At 46.9% G+C, this 18,701-nt stretch overlaps 1 protein-coding gene across 3 annotated transcripts in view; it reads right to left on the reverse strand.

Annotated features, from left to right (window-relative positions):
• The window catches only part of Rgs6 (regulator of G protein signaling 6), a 507,674-nt gene that overhangs the window by 23,009 nt on the left and 465,964 nt on the right, over positions 1-18,701 (reverse strand). For 2 of the 3 annotated variants that reach the window (XM_042692654.1, XM_042692655.1), the window contains exon 16: positions 5,908-5,997. In XM_042692654.1, coding sequence (XP_042548588.1) covers positions 5,908-5,997 — 90 coding nt within the window. Of the gene's footprint in view, positions 1-2,967; positions 3,022-5,907; positions 5,998-18,701 lie in introns of all 3 variants that reach the window. The other variant, XM_042692656.1, reaches the window with a different exon arrangement.

Genomic DNA, 18,701 nt, shown 5'->3' on the forward strand with positions numbered 1-18,701 from the left:
ACATACAAAAAAAGAAATTCTTACTAGAAGCTCTTACATCCTGTCTTTGCTGAGGAGGGCAGACCCTTTCCGCACACCAAGTGGCAAAGCTCCAGAAGCTTCCATGATATGAATAAACCACTCCTCAGATTCATGTATACCTGTAGCCTTCAAAAGACAATCTTTCTATATTGTGACATGCCTTGAGACATAGGAAAAACGTTTGTCACCAAATCTTCCTCCTTTACTAGAAAGGAAGAGACACTGGTATGTTCTGGGGGGGATGGAGAGGGGAAATGCTAGATTCAATCATGACAAGACTCTAGCTGACTGAGCCATCCAGCTACCTGTTTTCCTGCTTTTGAGCTGTCTTCTCTCTCTGTTTTCTATCTTCAGTAAATATCGGGGGGGGGGGGGGGAGTTTCTTACACATCTTTTCCAGCATCATGGTTTGCAGTCGGTAGCAGATAAAACATTTGGTCAATCTTCTTTCAGTGGATGCATGTCAAAATTCCAAGGCCCATTAGTTTTGTCTGCTTAGAATTCTGAGCTGCTGATACCAAATTCTTGTATTCCAACATTGAGTAGTCTGATAGCCAATATTGTTTTACTATGAGCTTAGCCCTGCTAAGTAGCAGAGAATTCAGGAATGTAGTTTTTAAAGTTTGAGCCTCTTATATTAATGCCCCAAACCCCAGGAGATTGGAGGTATTTTTCGCCTTCAGCCCTCCGTGTATATATGGGTGTGTGTGTGTGTGTGTGTGTGTGTGTGTGTGTGTGTGACACTTGGAGAGTTGTGGGTACCTTCTTGTTCTGCCTTGTTAACAGACCTTGGAGAACCACTGAACCAATAGCACTTCTGAGATGAAGGGACATTAATAAATTGCCCTTGCTGATCATTATTAAGCCCATTCTAGCCTTTCCTGATATCTATTTCTCTTGAAAAGTAGCCTGAAGATGGCATCTTGTCCAAGTACTAGATTTATCCTCTCATATCCTCAGCCCACACAAAGTCAACCTGAAGAAACTCTCCCAGGCTGTCAGAGTTCTGCCTATCTGCACAGAAAAGCTCTGCTTTTCTTTCTCAGATTTCACCTCAGAGTACGAGTTCCTTCATAGTACATTCTTGGCTCAGCAAATCTCGAGAAACATCATCCATTCATAGCAGTTGGATCTCAAAATAGAGAAAGACTCCATAACTTTCTCCCATAGGTCTTGCCTCAAACAGCCTGTGGCATGTTCTTGGTGTGGGAAGTCATATGGCTATGCCAAACCAGTCCTGAGGGCAGACCAGGGGCTTGCTAGCCTTGCATTTTGCATGTTCTAATTTCCAAGGAGGAAAGACTATGGAATGGGAAGACCTCCAAAGAGAAAGAATGAATACCACATTCTAACTGCCATCTACTGGAGTTATTTATGGTTTTATAGCAAATGCAAAATACTATTTAAAGACAGGTAAAACACATCTAAGTACGACGGCTAAACGGCAAGATTACTTTTTGATCCAAGATGCTCAGAGTTTTTATGTTTAAAGGATGAAATAAATCCACTAATGAGACAGTAGTCAAGGTTTACAAAGACTTCCTTTGCATTAGAGGTGGTAAAACAGCAAATTAGCACCACTAGTTTTCTACTCTTTGGCAAGAGGAAATGTAGCCAGTGCCATGTAGTCAGTTTTCTGTACCCGTTCCCAGTTCCTAGCTGCCATGTTGGTTCTCTGTGGTTTGAGACTAGCAGGGTAGACAAGACCACAGAAACTCAGTGGCATTTTTTTTAACCAGTCCTGGGTGGGCTTGGGCACTGTCCCTGAGCTCCTTTTTGCTCAAGGGTAGCACGCTACCACCACTGGAGCCACAGAACCACTTCCGGCTTTTTCTGCTGATTAATTGGAGATAAGAGTCTTACAGCCTTTCTTACCCAAGCTAAGCTTCAAACCGCAATTCTCTGATCTCAGCCTCCTGAGTAGCTAGAACTATAGGCATGAGCCACCCGTGCCTGGCACAGTGGCTTATGAGTGAGCCTTTGATAGAATGCTTTCTATGCACTAAGCCCTATGCTCAAATTTTGGAGAGCCCAACATGGGAAGGGAAAAGGGTATGTGTTATTCCATAGATCAGGCTCTAGAATTTCCATGCGGGCCTCACTGGTTGTTACCCTGGGCTCCCTTCTTTCAGTCTGTGGGTCTCTACCTCTTGCATCTGCAGGAGGAGTGGGAGGAAGGGAAGCACACTTTCCTATAAGAGTCATGAACTGATAGCCTGTTTTTGCTCATTGTCACAATCAGGAACTGGGGGCTGGGGAGCTTGACAAGGCCTTGCCCCTGGGGAGAACCCAGGACAGTGCCATGCCTGGGCTACTGCCCTCCTCTCCGGTCACACTATGCAGATGAAGTCGACAGGGATCTAGCAGGGAAGCTGGAGCTCATGCAGAGGCCACTAACACATACACCAGCTAGACCACACTGCCAGAACCCATGCAGCATGGCCGCATTCTGCATGCAGCCGAAGCTGCCCACATAGCAAACATCAGCTTTCGACCCACACCAGTGTAACTGTCAGAGTTCACAGAGGGAAATTTGGAGGTTTTGTTTTTTTTGAGATGTAGCAATGGTTCGAAGCCAATTTGTTTCATGGTATGTTCGATGGCCTTCTCCCAGGCTGCTACAGAAGATGCACAAACCGCACAGGCTCAGAAGCAGTGGGGTCCTTCCTCCTCAAAAACCTTGAACAGAGATCACAGGCCCTGGCCTGAGGCTGGGCGGTCAGCTGTGCACCTTCTGCAGCGGGGAACACGTGCTCTTTTGCAAAATCCATCCTCAGAAGAGAAGCTGCAGACACTCGCAAAAGAAAAAGGGTGAGTTGAGGGGAAAGCATTGATTCCCTCCCCACCCCAAAAGAAGACGACAATCAAAAAGAAAAAGACAGGGGGGGAAAATTAAAAAAACAAAACAAAAAGAAATGTGGAGGGAAGAAAATTGACTGAACTTACCACACTGCGTGTGAACTTTTCTAGGGAAGTTCTACGACCTTGCTCACTTTCTGGCTTTAGGAGGAGGAGAAGGGGGGAAAAAAGATAGGGAGAAAAAATACAGGGAAAAAAAAAGTCTTCAGCTTACATGTGATTTCCAATCAGCAGCAGCAGCCACAACTAAAGACCAAAACACGAAAGCCAAATGGGGCGAAAAAGGAGAAAAGAAGAAGCAGCCAGAGCTGTTGGCAGAGCCAACGGGAGAGACAGAGACCAGGATCCTAGGAGAAACGGTGCCTCCTTGGAGAGGGGGAGGGGGAAGGGACTGGGACTCATGCTAAAGGAGATGTATCCGTAGCCTGGCCTTGCGCAGGCCTCCAGCTCTGAGCTGTTTTGTTCCTTGCTTTCCTGGCTGTGCCTGGACACAGAAGCTGGAAAGGTTGTAGCCTGGAGGCCGAAGGCAGCCACATCAGACTGCAAGAGAGCAGACTAGCTGGCAGGGCTAGTGGTATGCAGTGGGGGAAGGGATGCAACCACTGGGGAGGGGAAGTCATCAGCTACCTTGAGTCTGGGTCAGGACTCTGTTTCTCTCTCTCTTTTGCTCTCTGTCGCTGTCTCTCTCTACTACTGGGGCTTGAACTCAGGGCCTCAAGCTCTTCCTTAGTTTTTTAAATTTTTCCCCCTTAAGGTTGGTACTCTACCATTTGAACCACAGCTCCATTTTCAGGTTTTGGTAGTTCACTGGAGATAGAGTCTCTCAGATTTGTCTTCCTGGCCTAGTTTTAAACAGAGATCCTCTGATCTCAGCCCCTGCGTAGCCAGGATTCCAGTGTGAGCCATCTGCATCTGGCTCATTTTCTCTCTTGAAAAGAGTTTGTTATCTTCAGTGACTTCCTATCTCTTTTCTTGTTCTGTGTCCTTAGAGCCAGAAGGGTCTACTATGCCCATCCATGGCAGTGACAAAGGGTCTTGGGTCTCAGAAGAGGACAGCCTGTGGTGTGTTTTGTTAGAAAGTGCTTTTTTCCTGTCCAGGCACATGACACTCCCTCATGAGGACTGAGGCTCAGGACCCTCCCTGGGGAACTCCTGGTTGAGGTTTCTGGGACAGGAACAAGAGAAGGCAAAAAGGCCTTGAATGTTCTCCTCAGCCCAGCTGCATTCTCACACCTGGGGTGTGCCTGATCATCTCCCCACATTTCCTACCTGGGAAAAGCAGAATTCCATCCCCAGATAACCTGCTGGCTTGTCCTAGAGCCCTGGTCCAGGGTCCCTGGCCCGAGGCTGGGAAAATTCAGAGAACACACACTTGCACAGATACACACATGCCCCCAGCAGACAACTAAAACTGGGTAGCTGAGGAAGCAGCCAGGTGTCTGCAGATGTGCAGGAGGTGTGGGGGGGGGGGGGTGGGCAAAGGCAGCCATCTGTCAGACAGAGTCGGAGGGCTTCCTTGGTAGCCGTGCCACGGCCACTCAGCAAGCTGCTAGGAAGACAGGTAGGAGAATGCAGAAGGACAACACAACACCAACAACATGCCACCCCATTCTAGGGGTGGGCTTTCCTCTTGTACAAGGACTTAAAGAGCCTGGTTTCCTGGCCTGGGAACCATAGTAATATGGCAGTGCTCAGCTTAAATCCTATTGGTAGCCCCTGTGTGTGTGTGTGTGTGTGTGTGTGTGTGTGTGTGTGTGTGTGTGTGTGTGGTGTGCTCGTCAGGCTGATTCTAGGTCTGTCATGTTGTGCCTATTATTCTTGTCCCCTGGCCACTGAGTTGCAGCTCACGGAGGGTTTGTCTCCTCTGGCTGGCCCTGGCCTCCCTGAACTTCCCTGGATCCCATCTTCATTGGTGTTTCATTGTTCCAGAGTCCTGAAAACCCAGCTCACCCATCTCTTGAGAATCTGGTCCTTCACAGCAACTCTCCCTTCCTCTGGAATAGGAGAAGGGAAAAAATGGGGGAAGAATCGACACGTAGGCTTGGCCTCCAAATCCACCAGGAGCTGCTCTTGGCAGACGTGTGAGGCAGATTCGTCCTCTTCCCTGGCCGGGGCTATGAAGTGCTCTAGGACCTGGACTTTAATCACGTGGTGAGCCCACCCTAAAATCAGAAGATGCTCTAAGCCCACTGAGATGATGAGTTACAGATCACCCATGCCTGGAGATTCTTAGGACGAAATGGAGGGGGAACATAGGTTCTGTCATTGTCTTGGAAAAGAACTCCAGATGGCAAGGATATTGATTTTCTACCCCAAGAACATCCCTTAATTTGAGGTCTGGGAGGATCAGAGGAATGAACTTCATTCATCACATTGCACAGCTTCCTGGACCCTCCAGACCCATGACTCTAAGGGCAGTAGGAGGCATGCCTTCATTCTTAGTGGGGGAGGAGGTAGGAGATAGGGTGCAATTTACCTATTGGTTGATAGAAAAGGGAAAACCTGTGGAGGTGGCTGAGGGTGAGGGAGGAGGTGAGAAGGAGGGACTAATCCAGAGGTGACTTCAAATACTGATGATGGTCTCTTGGAAACCAACAAGGCTTTCTGCCCAATGAGGGACTGCCCTGATCTTCCTCATACTCCTCTCTAGGCAGGTGGGGGAGAGGATTAGGAGGAAGGGGCCACATTTGGCTGTGAAAGGCTCTCTCTGATGGAAGACTTTTCTGGGGTCAGTGTGAACCCAGCATCGTGTGCTGTGCTAATGTGGTTGTGATATTTGGTCACAGCTGCCTACCTGGTGGACAAACCACGCAGACAGAGGCAATGGGGACCAGCCTGGTCCCTGGGGGAAAGCTAAGTGGTGACGATCCTAACTGTTTCCTTCTGGAGAGGAACAGGGGAAAAAGGGGAAAAAGAAAGGAGAAAAATAAAACCCAACGGATGATTTTTTCTCATTTCACACCAGCAGCAAGCAGCAGCGAGAATCAACAGAGCTAAGAAAGGCAAGCCTGCCCTTCCCAAAGATACCTTCTTCTTGGCCAGCAGCAGGTCCTGGTAAGCATTGGACCGAAGGAAGCGGGCGTAGCTGTCACTCTTCATCAGTTTGTAGATGTGCTCCTGGGGATGGAAGAAGGCCGTGAGACAGGAGAAAGAACTGTCAACCAAAGCCAAAGAAGACTGCCCAAGGACCTGAGTGTGTTTTATGAACTAGACTCAATGATCCATGAAGATCATGTCCTAAAGAAGCAGTAGTGGGGTCCAGGTACAATAAGGAGAAATAAACGATTGAGATACCCCAACAACTGGGAAGCATCTCAAGGTGAAAACACCCATCTCCAGGTCACTCACTGTATGACTGCATTTCTACTGTGTTTTTGAAAGATGGATGAGAGAAATGAGAGCAGATAGTAGTTACCAGGAAGAAGGTGGGGGAGGAAGAGGAGGATGGGAGGAAGGAGGAGGGAAGGGGAAAGGAGAAGAGGAGGAAGGGGGGTTCAAAAGGCGACAGGAAGGTTCTTTGTAGTGATGGAAGGTTCTATATCTTGACACATCTTATGCATATGATAAAGTTCTAAGTATGTACACATATACATAAATACATGGAACTGGGAATACTGGGCTGCAGCCAGGCCAATATCAGGCTGTGAAATACTGTATGATTGGTTTTCAATATGTTGCCATAGCGTGTATTGGATAAATGATATAATTCTATATTCTTTCTTTCTTCTTGGTATTTTTTTAAGGGTAGTGGGGTTTGAACTCAAGTCTTTGTTTTTGTGAAGCAGGTTCTCTATCACTGAAGCTTTGCCTCTAGCCCTTTTCTGTTTTAGTTATTTTTTAGATAGGCTCTCCCATTTTTGTCTGAGCCAGTCTCAGTCTAGATCCTCCTAGCTATGACTATGCCATAGCTGATATTACAGAGGCATACCACATATATCTGGCTAGTTGGTTGAGATAGGGTTCTGCTGGGGTTTTGCCTGAGCTGGCTTTGAACCATGATCCTTCCTGATCTCTACTTCCTGACTATTTGGGATTACAGACATGTACCACCCTGCCTGGCCTTCTATATTATTTGTTATAACTGCATGTGAAATCTACAAATGTCTCTAAATAAAAAGTTTAAAAATATCCCCACATGCAAGATGATCATCTTAGGGCTGCTATCTTGTCTTGGATGGGGGCTCTTAGTGACTAGATCTAAGGTCATGTGGGCAGATATGCCAGACCTGAGGATGACATCCGGGAGAAGCAGGCAGGATGATACATGGTGTTGCCATGTGTCTTCTCTGGGGCTTCTAGAGGCATCTACAGTTTGCTCTTGGTGACAGATTTCACCCTTGACCTCCAGCACACCATCCCTTCCTAACATCAAGGGCAGGAAAACTTTGTCCCATTAAAAGTGAGAATTCTAGAAGCTCCTTTCTCCACTGCAGTAGAATTTACCTCAACTGCACAGAAAAATCTGACTGTCCCAAGAGAGGGGCTCGGAGGGAGGGTGGGGTTCACCTGGGAGGCAGCACCGCCTTAACTAACCCCAGTTCTATGGTCCTCACTGCTCACTCCATGAAGCTGGGCAAAGGCTTCCATGCTCAGTAGAGTTGGTCCATGATTGAGAGGCAGGATCTGTGGTTGGGGGCCTCTTCCTGGGCTACTCTACACAGAGCCAGGTCCTCAGCTGAGTAGAATATTTTCAAGATGTTTGTCCAATCAAGGCCAGTGCAATGCCCAGGGAATGCAGAGACCTTTAACCAGCATCAAAGGAAGTTCAGAGCACAGCCTGACTGCCTATCAACTGAAGAACCCGCAAAGGAGACAAGGTACACGCACACACACACACACACACACACATACACACACACATACACACACACTGGAATACTGTCTCACACACACACACACACACACACACACACACACACAGGAATACTGTCCAGCCTTAAAAGAGCAAACAATTCTGCCATTACCCGTGGCATGGATGAACCAACAGTCATAAGCCAGATGCAAAAAGACAAATAATGCATGGCTACCATTTGTGTATGGAAGCTCCAAGTATTAGCACATAGAAGCCCAGAGTAGAACGGTGGTGGAAGAGGCTGCTGGGGAAAAGTGTGAGGTTGGGGGACTGTTGATCAAAGGACCCAAGATTTCAGTTAGACAGGAGGAAGAGGCTCAAGAGGTCTATCATATATCATAAGTTCCTGAGCTCCCCACCACGTGCTGCACCTTTGAAAATTGCGAACAGAGAAGATTTTAAGTGGTAATCCCAAACCAACTCTGTGAGGTAATGTGTATGCTAAATTGCTTGACTTGGTTATTCCACCATGTATATACACGTTAAACACTGTTTATACCATAAACATAGTTTTTACTATATTGATCAGTGAAAAAAATTAAATGCCTTGGTTACACGTAGGGTCATCTATACCCCCAAAGAATCCCATTTGGGTGGAGTTGGGAGGGAGGGGGGAGAATGATGGGAGGAATGACATGGGTCAGAATGCACTGTGTGCATACCCTGGCGGATGTGTTGAACTGAAACCCCTCTGTACAACTACTTAAAGACAGGAATTAAGAGGAAAAAAAAAGAGAGAGTACAGTTGGAATCTGCTTCCTAAGAGAACCTCATAGTTACAAAAGCCAATGAGTAACCTCCCCAATGAGAATGGCTGAACGGCAAGGAATCAAGTGAAATTGCACAGTGGCTCAATGCTGAGATGACTTTGATGGGCCAGACATGTTCTGATTTTACAAACTTCCTATGGAACACATTTCTGGAAGTTTCACAAAAAAAAAATCCAGCCGACCCTAGCATAAATTCCTGGGGAATGAGAACAGTATGGCTTTTTAATCTTTTATAGATGCAGGTGACCATTATAGGGTCAAACATTTCCTTGGATTTATACGGTGCGATGATATGGGTGTGGTTCAGGTGCTGGGAGCTTCATCTTCACTGGCAATGTTGCGTGGTGATGAAACCTTTAAGAGATAGGTAGTTATCTCATTGGGGTTAGGGGTAGGATGCCACCTCTGGTATCCTTGGAAAGGATGAATGTAGTTCTCCCAGGGCTAGGTTAGTTCCTGCAGATGTTGCTATAAAAAGGAGAGAGACTGGCTCCTGACTACCTCCTGTTTCCTGCCTCACTCTGTAGTCTCTCCTCACACATACTCCTGCCCTGAGGCTGTCTGCCATGCTGTGACAGAGCCCCAACATACATGCTGTCTAACCCTGGGATGTTCGTTCAATAAATGTCTTTAGTTGTTGAAGAACACCGACACGAGTATTTTTGCTAAAGTGGCAGAAAACACGCTAAATACACATAGCTGAATCGAATGCTTCGCAAGTTTGCCAGCTCTAGGCGGGCAGTGGCTTACTGTAGGCTAAAGTTTCTGTTCTTTGTATGGGAGGGAAAGGATTGCATGCCACACCGAGGAGTGCAAACAGCTTGGCTCGTTGGTGCTACAGCCCCAGAGTCCCCACTGAAGGGTGTTATGGGTTTTTGCCGTTGATTGCCATCTCTTGATGTTGATCTAGTGTTAGCTCTTAGGTAAAATGGTAACCCTGGGTGAAAATGACCCCCTGTCTCTTTTCTTGTGTCACACATCACTTCTGTCTAGGCGACGGAGCCAGGGAGCTCCTGAATCATTTGGAAATGGTCATCTTCATACTTGGACTCTCTCCAAAACCCTGTTCCAAATGTGTCAGCTGCTTCCGGTTTGGCTTTTCCTGGGAATCTAAATCACTGGTATTATATCTCCCGCTACCCCTTCTGTTTCCAGAAGAGGCCTAAGAGAACCCTTCTTAACTCAGCCCTTCTGACCTTAGCAACAAATTTCCACCCTAACTCCTATGGTCTAGTGGGCAAGAAAGGAAAGACTCTGTCCATTGAAACAGAGAAGGATAAAAAGAGGCCTAAACATGTCACCATGAAAATATTAAGCAAATATTTATTGAACGTCTATTGGGTGCCAGGTACTGTGTTAGGCACTGAGGTTACAGCCAGAACAAGACAAAGAAGACTCTGTTGTCACATAGCTAAGATTCAATGGGCAAAGCAGACTTTACACCAAGAACCACATAGGCAATAGAGCTAAGGGATGCAAAAAAGAGCAAGTACAGGTGGTATGATTGCGGATAACTGGGTAGGAAAAGCTGATTGATGAACCAGAAAACTCAGGCAGGAAGACTAAGTACACCCATAAAAATGTCTCCCGATTCCATGGCGCTGGGGTGGTGTGGTATCACAGTTGTACAGTCAGACTGATTGGGATAGGAAGGATGATCTAGGGCAGGGATGGAAAGGCCAGCAAACAGAGGGTCCACTGTTGATGTGTGGAGACCAAGGAGCAGTTCAGGCCCTGCTACCTACTACCTCCCTATGTTGTATGGCCAACTCCAAAACCAGGTCTCAAGACAAAGGCGGTATGGAGAAGGGAGAGAGAGAAAGAGAGAGAGAGAGAGAGAGAGAGGGGGAGTGGGAGGGAGGGAGACAGACAGAGACAGACAGACAGACAGAGACAGAGAGACAGGGAGACAGAGAGAGAGAGCGCGAGCAAGCACAATTTATTGGACAGTGGATCTGTGAGGAGCTTCTCCCTGCCAACCCCATTGCTGACCCCTCATCATGATTATAGTCTCAAAGCATCTCCCAATGGAGCAATGAAGAATAGCACTAAGACTCAGGTCTGACCAAAAACAGAATCCCTCAGATCGCTGCCAGGGCACAAGACTTCAGCCTTCCTCTGGTCTGGACCTCCTTTTCTCCTGTGAATCCCTTGCCCTGCTTCTCCTCCCCCACACCAAGAAATGCAGCCGTGGAGATCTCCAGCCATGGAACTATGTTCCTTCCTCCTTGCCAGCTTTGTCTAGGAAACACAAAGACAGTAAACAGGGGTGGGGTGTGTGTGTGTGTAGGGGGGTGGTGTTGCCGAGAGCTGTGATTTTTCTGGGAATGAGAATTAAGATCAGACTCAGGGTCTCTGGACATTTCCCAAATGCAATGAGTTTATCATTGCCAAGGACAGCAAGTGTACAAAGCTCTTGGCGGTGACCTCTACTGATTTATGAGGGGCTCTGGTTTGTTTCCCCTCTTCTGCAGACAACTGGTCTTAAGGGAAACGCAGACTTAGAATCTGCAAAGTGCAAGGGAGCCATTGGCAAGACCAGCCCAGTCTCCTCGGAGAGGGAAGTCCTACAGGGTTGGAGAAAAAGAAGGTTTTTGGTTTTGCTTTTGCTTTTCTTTATTAAGTCTTTGCCCCTCCTTTCCCCTTCCCCTTCTCTGTCCTCCATCTTCCTCTTCCTATCAGACAGATGACTGAGTTGCCTATGAACAGGCAGGACTGCCAGAGGTCACACTGCACCGGGGTTCAGTGGATGAGGCCGGTCCCCCCAACATGTGGAGAAAGCTGTGTCTAAACTACACCAGATGTCGGGGTGGGAGGGACACACACCCCTGTAGTGGGTGACAGTTGTAGTACAGGATGTCACCCTGATGAGACACACCACCTTCATTTTCCCTTCTTGGGCCAGGCTTCTCTGCGGATGGGCTTCTCTGCTTGCCTGGGCTGCTAAGGCAGAAGCAAAAACAATGGGGATCAGTGGGGTCTAGGACACACGTGGGAGCTGGAGCGAGCGAGCGAGCAGTACCCATGGCCTCCAAACTACACCTGCTACAGATCAATATTCTGCGGTGAGAGTCCTCCTTTGGAAATCTCCTTTCTGTTTAGACAAAACACAGTGTCTCTGACAGGAGATGAGGAAGGTAATTAGACAAATGCCTGGGGCTCTGGACCACAGCACGAGGGAGCAGCTGAGCCACTTGCGGATACCCTTACATCCTCCCTAGCTCTGGGCTCCGAACACAGGGAAGATCTCATCTCTCGGCTTCCGACACCCTCCTAGAGCGGGAAACCACTCAGCTGGAGCGGTGTACGGCGGCCAAGGGCCCTTGTTGTGATTTTCAAGTGTCCTATTTTTCTTCCTGCAGGTGTTTGTGCCTTCTCTTTGCCCTCCATTTTTAAGCTTCCTTGGAATAACACAGAGACGTTGGGGGAGCTGCTGGACCCCTTAGAATCCCTTGAAGGGGAAGAGGAGGACAGAATGTGCTGTGTTGTGTGGGGTGATAGAAAAGGAACTGGGCTGGGTGCCAGAGGCTCAGGCTGAGGTTCCTGCTTGGCCCTTTCTAGCCCTGTCCATCTCATTTTAAATGCAGAAATGCAGAAGTGCACACACAACAAAGATTACTCTACACATCAAGGAATAAAACTCTCCCATTGTGACTGTCCTTGTGGGAGATGACGTGTAGGTGAGACCGAAGGCTGGGGGACAAAGAGAGGAGAGGAGGCAGGGAGGACTGAAGAGCGAGGTCCAGCTGGACTAATCTCCCTGTGGGCACTGTTCACTCCGGAGCCAGGCTTCGTGTTTGACAGATCAGAGGACTGAGTCTCCAGCAGGTGCTCTGAGCTCCTCAGAGTCAATGCAGAACTGGCATGGAACCCAGTGCACACGTTCTTCCTGCATCAAGGTAGTGCTTTTCAGGGATCTTGACTTCTCATTGACTTTGATTTGGGTTTCAAAGCAGATTAGTGTTCCCTGGTTGAGACAAAGTAAGTCTCTCCAGGTGTGGTCATGGAGATTGCTCTCCCATGCTGCATCTGAGCCATCTTAATGCCAGGCATAAACCCTACCCACCACTCCCTTCTGAGAGCCATCCACAACCACCACCATGAGCAATGGTGATGATGGAGGTGCCCGAGTTCATGGCGAAGGTCCAGGCTCCGGACTCTCACTCACAGCAGCCACACACCACGTACCCAGCCTCCCACGCCCCTCCACGCTTGAAGGAAGTGGTGGACATCCTTTAGAGCCAAGACCCCAACTGGCAAAGCACTGAGGGCAGATGGGTTAGGTTAGGAAGCCATGAGTAGCAAATCTGTATCCTTGGATCTCACCTTGGAAGATACTCAACTATCTTCTACCAGAGGTTCTCTTTCAGACCTGAGACCTCAGGTCTAAATGAGCTCATTTCAATGTGGGGCTTGTAGGACCAGATACTGCCCAGTGGGAAGGTACTGAAGTCACTCACAATTCCAGCTGTGCCTGGTAAACACAGGAAAGTTCCCAAGGGGACATGGCCACCTACATAAGGTTATTGTTGCTCATGGATGCATCTGTGCATGACCATTTCAGGATCATGTGGTAATTTAATAACAACATATTGTCTGGGTTGTGTTGGCCTTCTGAGAAGAACATGGAGGCTGCCTGCTTCCACTTATCATTCAAGGTCACGAGAAGATTTAAGAGTAAATGATCATTTGCCTTTCATTCTGTAATACATCTTAGAGATAAACATTCAACACCCAGCCAGAGGGCCCAGGATTTTCATGCTGTTCAAACCCTACTAGTAAATTAGGTAACATCATGGCAATTTCACTGTATGTTTTTTAGTGGGGGGGGGGGGGCAGTACTAGCTTTTTTGCTTCAGGCTGGTCCTCTAACACTTGAGCCATACCCCCAGCCTTTTGCTGGTTAACTAGAGATACAAGTCTCTCGGAACTATGATCCCTCAATCTCAGCTTCCTGTGTAGCTGGGATTACAGGCATGAGCCACCACTGCCTGCTGGGATGCATGGCTTTTTAGCTATGTGTATTAACTAAGAAAATCACATTCCTTTTCTTTTCCAAGGTCTTAAGATTTGCCGCAGGAAATCTGCTCAGAAGTAGCAACAAAGAAACTTTGGGATTTAATTCTCTGATTCCTTTCTCTTTAGGCATTCCTGGTCTGCATGGTAATAAACAGAACAAGATCACCAACAACTGATTTATTCTTTTCAAAATGTGTCCTTTCCTGGGCTGTTCATCTCCCTAGAATAACACCACCCACAGGATAAAAGGAATAAGCAGCAAGGAGAGCTACGGCGTGCTTTATTAAGATATGTCTCACTTGGGAGTCGACCAGGAAATGCCCTCCAATTGAGGCTTAATACCAGGAAACTTGGTAGGGCCTTGTGATCCTGGCATACAATGTTGCCAGAAGCAGCACTGGGGCAAAGATGAACAGCCTTTACCAGAGCTGGAAGACTGTGACTTCTGAGTAATCTGAGCAAGCAGAAAATTGTACGCTGTGGTGCTTTGGCTTTGAAATGAATCAACTGTAAGAAATTGTGCATCCTTAATCAAATGGCATTTGTTTCTTTATTTATGGTACTGGGATTTGAACTAGGGGCTTTGTGCTTGCTAGACAGGCACTCTACCACTTGAGCCATTCATATACCCTTTCCTCCACTTTTCTTTTTTGTTTATGTCTTTGTTTTGCGGTTTTGTTTTGTTTTAGTTATTTTTCAGATGTCATCTTGGGTTTTTTGCCCAGGGCCAGCCTCAGATCTTCTTACCTATGCCTCCTACCTAGCTGGGATGGATGATAAGCATGTACCAACTTGCTCAGCCGATTGACTGATGTCTTGTCTCATGAACTTGGCCTTGAATGACACTCTTCCTCTCTCTATCTTTTTAAGTGAGAGATGTTACCAGCATGAACCACCTCACCCTGTTTCACATTGCTTTTAAACATCCAAGTGTAAGTAGTAATAGAAAATTTAGCTAGGGGCTTCTTGTCTGCATATACTTGAGGCTGACTTTCTAAGCTCTTTTATCACCCAGACCTCATTCTGGCCTTGAGGTTCTCTTTGATCGTTTATGAATTGATGATGGTGGCTAAGTAGAGTTCTGATAATTTAGATTTAGGGCTGCTTAAGGAAGGGACCGGCCTGTACATCTGTATTTTGCCAGAGGCCAGAACATCTGGCAGTTAGTGAGTATTCCAAATTTTGATGCATTTGGTATAATTGTAAGTTTAAGTTAGCTTGTCTTTATTGATGACCTACTCTGGTTTTTTTTTCCCCTCTCACTTATTCAGAGTTTAAATAAAGGGACAAATTACCCCTTCCCCCCTTTTCAATGCAAGGGATAGCTAAAAGTGTCACAATTCTCAACTGAGTTGTCAAGAAAATTGTTTTCTAAAAAAAAAACCCAAAACAAAACAACCCCTTCAAACCACACTATTGTAAGATATTGTGAAAGGCAAAGAAGACCAAATTCCTGCTCTCATCAAGTCCAGAGGTCTGGATTGTTCAGAGACTCCAGGTACACAGTAGAGTGTCTTAGCTTTACTTCAGGTCAGGAAAGAGGTAGGATTGGGCAGCAAGGAAGGTGAGGTGGGAACTTGCAGAAACTAAAACCAATGAGTGTGATTGGGCCATCCGATTCGAGTGTCAATCCATTTGAGGGGCAGATTGCCCATCCAATCCTATCTCAGTGGCCTTTCTTTAATGTTTGTAAAGAATGATATTCTTTCTAGGCTGTGGTGACTCACACCTGTAATCCTAGCTACTCAGGAGACTGAGATTTGAGGATCAAGGTTCGAAGTCAGCCTGGGAAGAAATATCCATGAGGCTCTTATTTCCAATTAATAGCCAAAGTCTGGGGATAGAGGTATGGCTCAAGTGGTAGAGTACCAGCCTTGAGAGGAGAAAGACAAGAGTGCAAGGTCCTAATTCCTATCCCCAGTAGTTGGGGGAAAAATAGAATGATGTTCTTGTAGTCAGGCTCTGATGACAGAAAGCCATCTGATTTTCTGTCGTTTCTTTCAGCATGGATCTCATAGCCTTATAGATCAAGGTCCCTCAACTCAACTGGGAGAATGAATATTCATATTCATGCAATAGATGGATATGGAGATAGACAAACAATTGCATGGACTCACAGACACAGTCCTTGGAACATCCTTGGATACGCAGAGGCTTTTGAAATTGAAGGCAGGCAGCTATTCTGCTGGTGACTTGACTCACCTTTCCCTTTCAGAGGCCCTGGAGGCTCTGGAAAGAGGCTCAAGTCCTAAGAGGAAGCCCTGGATTCTTGTGTTTTAATGATCTCCAAAGACAAAAAGCCAGCAAAGTCTTATGTTCCTAGCCCCTTAATTCAGATCTCTTTCCTGGCCCTGGCCCATTCTGCCTGCCACCATCTGATGCACCCCCTTTTGTTCAAAGCCCCCATCTGGTTCCTCCTTCCTCCAAATTGAGGAAGTTCAGGTTCTCAGGTAGAAGCTTAAACACCACCTCCTACCACAACATCTAGCTCCTATACACTTTCCCTGTAAGAGCAAGCATCTTCTTGAGAGAATTTCTTCTTGAAGTTAGCTTGGAATTATGAGACTCCAGGGAAGGATAATACCATTAATTTTTCTGAGTTCACACTTATAAATAGATAATTTTTCATTCTTTCAAAGAATTTTCAGGGCTATTAGCCTTTTGGATATCTCCAAAATCCTTAGCAGGCAGTGGAGATAACTTCGTTCTGATTTTGAAAACTAAGGTAGCAAGCAGGTGGCAGTGTGGTCCTCTGGTGCCCTGTGGTGGATAGACATCACTCTGTGGAATAGAGATCTGAGGCCTTCAACAAACAATTCCAGCCCATCCTCACCAGGCTGAATCTGTCACATTGGAGCATCAGTAAACAGCTGAGGGCTATGGTCACAGCCCACAGTCCTTTATGGAAGATTGGGTCTGGGCCCAAATTAAAAAAAAAAAAAGCCAAATGGATCAGCAAAACAGCAGTGCAAATGTGGGGCCCTTGCCCATGCTGAGTGGGCATCTTGTGAAATATTTCCACAAGAAGCCAGCATAGGTAATTAACTTTCTCTAATAGCGCATGTGGTCAAATTAAAAAGACCCCAGACCCCAATGAACGAATGCATAGGTCTGGCTAGGCCGTGTCACTCAGTCTACTACTATATGAACATTGTGACAGATTGAGATAGTCCCAGAACTCCTGATCTCAACGCTGGGAAGGGAGTGGGCGAGTTCTAAAGGTATAAGCAAACAGAGGGGAGGAAATTCAGAGAAAGAAGGATCAAGAGCCTGAATGCTGGCTCCAGGCCCCTTTCTGGGGACATAAGTTTCTCCAGGTCTTGGTCACAACTGAAGCCCTGAGCACTAAGCATTTGGGCACAGGTGTGGAATGAGCCAGAGATGATTGGCAAGCAAGTTGGGAGATCTGCATGCAAAGCTTTGCTGGCCATGCATGGCTGCTATGGATTTTAACCTTCTTCCCCGGGAAACTTCTGCCCTACCTCCACTTTGCAGGCAACCCGTGCTGGAAAGGGAAGGCAGTGGGAGTTTCCTGCCCCACCCCCAACATCTGTGGGAACTCTCAACTCCCCTCCACCTTCGGCTGGAATTCTCAGCTGCCACCACAGAAATGTTTGAGGGAATTGCTGTGTTGCTGCCACAGCCCCCAAATGACTTCTGCTCTGTCTCTCATGCCTACCGGAGAGTAACCATTCCTAACCCCTTTTTTGGTGGGGGGCAGTGTAGGGGGAGCAAGGCATACTTGCTCCTTTGTGTTATTGTTATACTGTAGCTACTTTCGTTTGGTAAGACTGAATAAGTGTGACATAGCCCATATGACTCACTACACCTAAAATTTATACTATCTGGCCCTTGACAGAAAAGAAAAAGATTTAGCTTTCAATTTTCCCTGTTGCAAAAGGTAGAATCATCTTATTTGCATAAACATGCTGTTAAGGGACTAAATTTGAGTCCCACCAAAATGCATATTGTTGAAGGCCTAAGTCCCAGTGGAGGGTTGGCTTTGGGAGATGTCAGCATCTGAATAGGAGGTGTTCCCCCAGCAGGAATGTGTTAAAGCCTAGGCCTCCAGCTGTGGCCCTATTTTGCAAGCTTCTAGAAAGTTCACTCACTGTAGTGAGGCCTAGTTAGAGGACATAGGTCACCGGGAGCAAATCATCAGGGGTATCTTATCCCCAGGCCTTTCCGATCTCCTTCTCTCTGCTTCCTGGTAGTCAGGATGTGAACTACTCTGCTAGGCCACACCCTCCCTGCCATGATGGACTGACACCTCTGAACCCATGAGCCAGAACGAATCTCTCCTAAAAGATGGTCTCAGGGACTGCATAAGCAGTTCAGATGAGATCATGAAGGCTGAGCTTTGTCATAGGATCCATGTCCTTGTAAAAGCAGGAAGAGACAAGAGTGCTCTCTCTCTACTACTAGCTGTAAAGTTCACCAAAAGGAGACTGCCGTATGGTTCACCAGGAAAGAGTTTATGGGGGATGGGGGGAACATAATTACCGGCCTACATAAGATAGAGGGTGTAGGGGAAGGGAAAGGGGGGGAGGGGATGAGAGAAAGGGAAGGGAAAGGCTGCAAGGGGTGGAGCTAACGGTGGAGATTGACTATATAGGGAAGTGTGGCCATAGCAATGATCTCAGAGCCTGGGGAACCTCCCATGGCCCCCAGATGCTGGGAGGGACTTCTAGGGACGGGGCTACATGTGCCCCGTGGGAGAACAAGGGAAGGGCCATTTTTCTGGGGCAGAAACCTAACCCTAGGAAGAACATATATATAGAAGGCAGCCATCTAGAAGCAGGGAGAAGACCCTCACCAGCAACCAAACCTGTTAGTATCCTCACCTTGGAGCTCTCGGCTTCTAGAACTGTGATAGAGAAAAGTTTGTTGTTTAGGCTACTCACTCTGTGATACCTTGTTAGAGTAGGTGGTGTGGACCTACTGCATACCTATGCTATACACTGAGGAAGGGAACACAGATGGCCACCAATGAATGATGGATGATTCCATCTGTACTATTTTAATTGTGCAGTGGCATCCAAACCATATGAATTCAGTAAGCACTTTACTTTGAACTTCATTATTTTCTCAGGCCGTATGATCACACGGTGGGAAATAACCAGTAGTCTTCTTGTGCTGTTACTGAGCTATGATGTTTGGCAAGTGTATTAAATATATTT

The sequence above is a fragment of the Dipodomys spectabilis genome, unplaced genomic scaffold, assembly GCF_019054845.1.
Source record: "Dipodomys spectabilis isolate Male_0828 unplaced genomic scaffold, ASM1905484v1 ptg000157l, whole genome shotgun sequence".
Lineage (NCBI taxonomy): Eukaryota > Metazoa > Chordata > Mammalia > Rodentia > Heteromyidae > Dipodomys > Dipodomys spectabilis.